This window comes from Cebus imitator, unplaced genomic scaffold (genome assembly GCF_001604975.1).
Source record: "Cebus imitator isolate Cc_AM_T3 unplaced genomic scaffold, Cebus_imitator-1.0 Scaffold458, whole genome shotgun sequence".
NCBI lineage: Eukaryota > Metazoa > Chordata > Mammalia > Primates > Cebidae > Cebus > Cebus imitator.
The window spans coordinates 879,130-885,090 of NW_016107773.1; the positions used below are offsets into that span (position 1 = coordinate 879,130).

Sequence of the window (5,961 nt, forward strand, 5' to 3'; positions counted from 1 at the left end):
AAAAAAAAAAAAAAAAAAACAGACTTCTTAATAAAGAAAATTCTAGAGAAGAAACATAGTTGGACTTGGTTGTGATGCAAACATAATTCATAATTGTGTTCAAATAAGTCAATTCGAAAATTGTTTCTGGACAAGTACGGTGGTTCACGCCTGCAGTCCCAGCACTTTGGGAGGCTGAGGCGGGTGGATCACCTGATATCAGAAGTTGGAGACCAGCCTGACCAATGTGGTGAAACCCCATCTCTACTAAAAATACAAAAATTAGCCGGGTGTGCTGGCGTGCACCTGTAGTCCCAGCTACCTGGGAGGCTGAGAAAGGAGAATTGCTTGAACCGGGTTGAGGAGATTGCCGACAACACGCCACTGCACTCCAGCCTGGGCGACAGACCGAGGCTGCATTAAAAAAAAAAAAAAAAAAATTGTTTCTGGAAAGGCATCAGGAAGAGGAATCTTAGGTTACACTCATGTTTCCTTATTTCTTCCTGCATGCAGGTATTCCAGTAAAGAACAGTGAAATACCTAGCATATAGGACGTCCAGAGTAGATAATTTTTTGGAGTTTTTGCTCTTGTTGCCCAGGCTGGAATGCAATGGCACAATCTTGGCTCACTGCAACCTCCGCCTCCTGTGTTCAAGCGATTCTCCTGCCTCAGTCTCCCAAGTAGCTGGGATTATAGGCATGCACCACCACACCCAGCTAATTTTGTATTTTTAGTAGAGATGGAGTTTCTCCATGTTGATCAGGGTGGTCTCGAACTCCCGACCTCAGGTGATTCGCCCACCTCGACCTCCCAAAGTGCTGGGATTACAGGTGTGAGCCACCATGCCCGGCCCAGAGTAATTTTTTTTTAACATTTTTTCACCTCTATGACAAAATTGTTTTCAGTAATAATCATATAATAATTAGGAATAATTATTTTCTTGCTTTTGTCTGTAGTGGGAAAACAATATTTTAAAAGAATACATTTCCACTTTAAATATAATGTCCAAATTCAGTAAGCCATTTCATATGTGAACCAGATTTTCACTTACCAAGAAAAAGTCTTACATCTTGCAGATCACAGTAGTTGCTGTTTTCCATTTTAAATACAAATAAAAACTCCAAATTGTCACACAGAATGATAAGATTGAAATAATAATACTGTTTCTTTGTCTTTACAATCACCTGGCTATCATTATTTGTTTCAAATCTACTGTTAAAACAGGAGTATCTGCTACCACAGGATTTGAAGAAAGGAACTGCAAGCCAGAGGCAAGCTGGAAGGATTCTGAATTGCTGGGTACCTAATTTAGAAACAAATGTAAGTAGCTGAGTCCACATGGTCAGGGGCCAAATATATAACCAGAAGTTCTCTGAATTAATTTCCTGGTAGAACACAATGTTAAAAGGGGTAAGTAATGAAAATGTTCTAATATAAATTTCAAGTTCTATGTCAAATAGAAACACATTCATATATTCACCAAAAGATAGGTACAAAATGTTCATAGCAGCATAATTTGTAATAGCCCAAAGCTGGAAACTGCCCAAATGTCCATCAACAGGGGAATGGACAAGAAGTCTTAAAGGCAGGCTGGGCGTGGTGGCTAAAGTCTATTAACCCACCACTTTGGGAGGCCAAGGCGGGCGGATCACCTGAGGTCAGGATTTCGAGACCAGCCTGGCCAACATGGTGAAACCCCTTTTCTACTAAAAATACAAAAATTAGACAGGTCTGGTGGCACATGCCTGTAATTCCAGCTATTTGGGAAGTTGAGGAGGAGAATTGCTTGAACCCAGGAGGCAGAGGTTGCAGTGAGCTGAGATCGTGCCACTGTACTCCAGCCTAGGGAGCAGAGTGAGACTCCGTCTCAAAAAAAAAAAAAAAAAGTCTTAGAGACTAGAATAAAGTGAAGAACTGTTTAAGGCAAAATTATGGAACACATAACATTGGTATCATCATGTATTGAACCAAGCTCTATGCTAGGCACGTCTGCATATATTGTTTAGTCTTCGCCACACTCTGTGACAGAGATATTAACCTCATATGACACATAAGAAGCCAAGCACGCAGCAACCAAGGATCTTGCCTGAAGTCATAATGCTATAATAGTTAGTGGGGAACTCAGGATTTGAACTCAGTCTAAAGCCCATATGGACCTTTTCCATTATAGACTGCTGTCTCTCTAGAATAGAGAAGGAAGACAGGGAAAGTAGGGAAATATGGACTTCACAAATTCATACATGCTAAAATTATAGCTACTGTTTCTTGAGCACCTATTATGTGGCAAATACTATATGAGGTAATTTACATAAATGATTTTTACAATTACTGTAAAACTCTTCATGACAGTAATTATTTTCTCTCTCTCTCTCTCTCTCTCTCTCTCTCTCTCTCTCTCTCTCTCTTTTCTTTATTACTATTTTTTGAGACAGGGTCTTTCTCTGTTGCCCAGGCTGGAGTGCATTGGCACGATCTCGGCTCACTGAAGACTTGACCTCCTGGGCTCAAGCCATCCTCCCACCTCAGCCAACCGAGTAGCTGGGACTACAGGTGAGTGGCCACCAGGGCCGACTAATTTTTCATTTTTGTAGAGACAGTCTCACCATGTTATCCAGGCTTCTTCTCATTTTTTAGATGAAGAGACTGAGGTCCAGAGATGCTCAATGTCTTGCCCAATTTCACAAATTTCCTGCCACCACTTACCCCTCAGCATCCTTAATAAGAGCGAGGGGACAGGGGCAGTGGCTCACGCCTATAATCCCAGCACTTTGGGAGGCCGAGGGGGGTGGATCATGAGGTCAGGAGTTTGAGACCAGCCTGGCCAACACGGTGAAACCCTGTCTCTACTAAAGATACAAAAGATTAACCGGGTGTGGTGCCGCGCGCCTGTAGTCCCAGCTACTCGGGAAGCTGAGGCAGGAGAATCGCTTGAACCTGGGAGGTGGAGGCTGCAGTGAGCTGAGATTGTGCCACTGCACTCCAGCCTGGGCCACAGGGCGTGACTCCATCTTAAAAATAAAATAAAAGGGAGGCTACCAACTACGTGCTGGACACTGTAGTGGATGCTGGAACTATACTGATGAGTCTATAAGGAATGGTATTGCTGGAGCGACTATTTCTTGCTTACCTGACCTATCTGAGAATTATCAGGGTAACATTTTTTTTTTCAGATTCCATATAGAGAATTCTGCAGGTAAAAATAAAGATCAGTAGTAAAAGCAGTAGTTCCCATTTGCTGACTGTGTACTGTCCTAAGTGCATATATATACACACACATATGCACACGCATACCTATATTCCTCTAATCCTCACAGTGATCCTGTTTATATATTGTTAATATGCTTTTATTTTTTAATTTTAATTTTATGTATTTATTTTGAGACGGAATCTTGCTCTGTTACCGAGGCTGAAGTGCAGTGGTGCGATCTGGGCTCACTGCAACCTCCACCTCCCAGGTTCAAGCGATCCTCCTGTCTGAGCCTCCCAAATAGCTGGGACACGTGCCACCATGCCCGGCTAATTTTTGTATTTTTAGTAGAGATGGCGTTTCGTCATGTTGGCCAGGCTGGTCTCGAACTCCTGACCTCAGGTGATCCACCCGTCTTGGTCTCCCAAAGAGCTGAGATTACAGGCGTAAGCCACCGCACCCGCCCAATATGCTCGTTTTAGGCAAAAATAGAGGCTCAGAGTCTGATTTGGTAGAAAGTTACTGAGCAGTTAGGTGACCTAACAGATGTATACCCTGATCTGGCTGACTCTAGGGGTCTAGGCTTCAACCGTTACAACCAGTTAAGGGTTTGGGGAAGCACTGAGCCAAGAGTCAGGAAAATGGAAGCCACAGGTAGTGCAAAGTCTTGGAAAGGAGACGTCTGGTCCAAGGAGCCACGCGGTGACTGGAACCCGAAGAGCCGGCGCCCAATTTACCGCCGCAGTGAAGCAACGCGGACGGTGGTAGGTTTAGGAATCTGGGAGCCCTCTGAATAGAAGGAGAGGAGAGGGAAGGGGGCTGTGCTGGGGGCTTCTGGGAGAAAATTCCCACGGCCACCTAGAGAGCCTGCAAATGGGTAGGCGCTGGCGGGGCCGGGGGCGGGGCCTGCGGGGCGGGGTCGGCGGGGATAGGAGGGGATAGGCGGGGCGAGGGCGGAGCCTACTCTGCGGCGTCCAGCGGCGGCGACTAGCCCTCAGGCGAACCTCTCGGCTTTCCCGCGCGGCGCCGCCTCTTGCTGCACCTCCGCCTCCTCCTCTACTCAGCCGCTGGCTTCCTCCTCCTGAGCAGTCAGCCCGCGCGCCGGCCGGCTCCGTTATGGCTACCCGCAGCCCTGGCGTCGTGGTGAGCACCTCGGCCCGCCGGCCCTGGCCGGCTCAGGCCCACGCGGCCGGTGGCGGCCGGGCCCTGAGGCGCGGGTCCGCAGTGCGGGCCCGCAGTGCGGGCTCGGGCGGCCGGGCCCGGGTAACCCCGGTGCAGGGGCGACCACAGTTTCCCGGGTTCGACTTTACGTCACGCGAGGGCGGCTGGGAGGACGGAATGGCGGGGTTTGGGGTGGGTCTCTCCTCGGGGGAGCCCTGGGAAAAGAGGGCTGCGTGTGGGAAGAGAAGGTGGAAATGGCGTTTTGGTTGACATGTGCCGCCTGCGAGCGTGCTGCGGGAGGGGCCGAGGGCAGATTCTGGAATGATGGCGCGGGGTGGGGGCGTGGGGGCTTTCTCGGGAGAGGCCCTTCCCTGGAAGTTTGGAGTGCGGTGGCGAGGTCCTCGGGGTACCTGTGGGGGGGGTCTCGGGACGGAAAGCGACCACCTGGGAGGGGATATGGGGACCGAGCTTTGCCTTTAGTTCTGCACACGCTGTAGTTCATATTTATGGAGATGCGCATGGCCTCATTGAAGCCCCACTACAGTAGCGGTAACCATGAGTATTTGACACACGAAGGAACTAGGGAAAAGGCATTAGGTCATTTCAAGCGGGCTCTTGAATTCACGTGTGCTAGAATCCGGATTCCAGAATGTCTGATGCCCCAGGATATAGAAAATGAGAATCTGGTCCTTACCTTCAAGAACATTCTTAACCGTAATCAGCCTCTTGTATCTTAGCTCCACCCTAATTGGTTCTTTTTCTTGTTTGCAGAACCGGCCAAGCTGCTGGCTTCCCTGCCTCCCTCCCCAACCGTTCTGATCATGCTTGCTAAAATAGTCCTAACCCCTGCCACTTAAATGCCTTAGCCTGCTTTATTATGATTATTTTTTGTTGTTTTGGCAATGACTTGGTTACCTGTTGATTGTTTTTCCCACTAAAACTTTATAAGGGCAGGAATCATCGCCCTAACTCTAGCAGGTAGCACAGTGCTTGGCTTGTAGAAGGTCCTCGATGATGGTTTGTTGAATGAATACATTGAATAATTAGCCACTTGAGCCTGAAGAAGATTCTATTTCATGTTAGGCATTGTAATGACTTAAGGTAAAGAGCATTGCTGTTAATTTAGGAGTCTGACTGGGAATCCAGCTTGTTTGGGCCATTTACTAGTTGTGTAGTAAATGGCCATTTACTAGGCTGTGGGCAACTTACTTCACCTCTCTGGGCTTAAGTCATTTTATGTACATCTGAGGTGCTGGCTACCTCCTGGAGTTATTGAGAGGATTATAAGACAAGCTATGTGAATAAACAACCCTTGCATGGTCCCTGGCTGGGAATAGTAATAATAGCCATCATGTTTACATGCATAGTCCTAATTAGTCTTCAAAACTGTCCTGTAGCAATGATCTGATTATTACTATTTTAGAGATGAGGAATCTTTGAAGCCTCAGAGAGGCTAACAGACATACCCTAGGTCGTACAGTTATTAAGAGGAGGAGCTCTGACTCGAACCTAGCTCTCTCTCTGGAGTGTATGCACTTAAAAAATAGGCTAATAAGTACTCAAAAAAATGATAGTGGCTGTTTTGTTTTGTTTTTTCAGTTACTGGGGAAGTTAGGTGGATGCCTTTTTTTTT

General features: G+C 47.0%; 1 protein-coding gene across 1 annotated transcript in view; it reads left to right on the forward strand.

Moving 5' to 3' along the window:
* The first annotated feature begins 4,122 nt into the window (after positions 1 to 4,122).
* The window catches only part of HPRT1 (hypoxanthine phosphoribosyltransferase 1), a 37,544-nt gene continuing 35,705 nt past the window's right edge, over positions 4,123 to 5,961 (forward strand). The window contains exon 1 of the mRNA XM_017511977.2: positions 4,123 to 4,310. Coding sequence (XP_017367466.1) covers positions 4,284 to 4,310 — 27 coding nt within the window. The 5' untranslated portion in view covers positions 4,123 to 4,283. The remainder of the gene's footprint in view (positions 4,311 to 5,961) is intronic.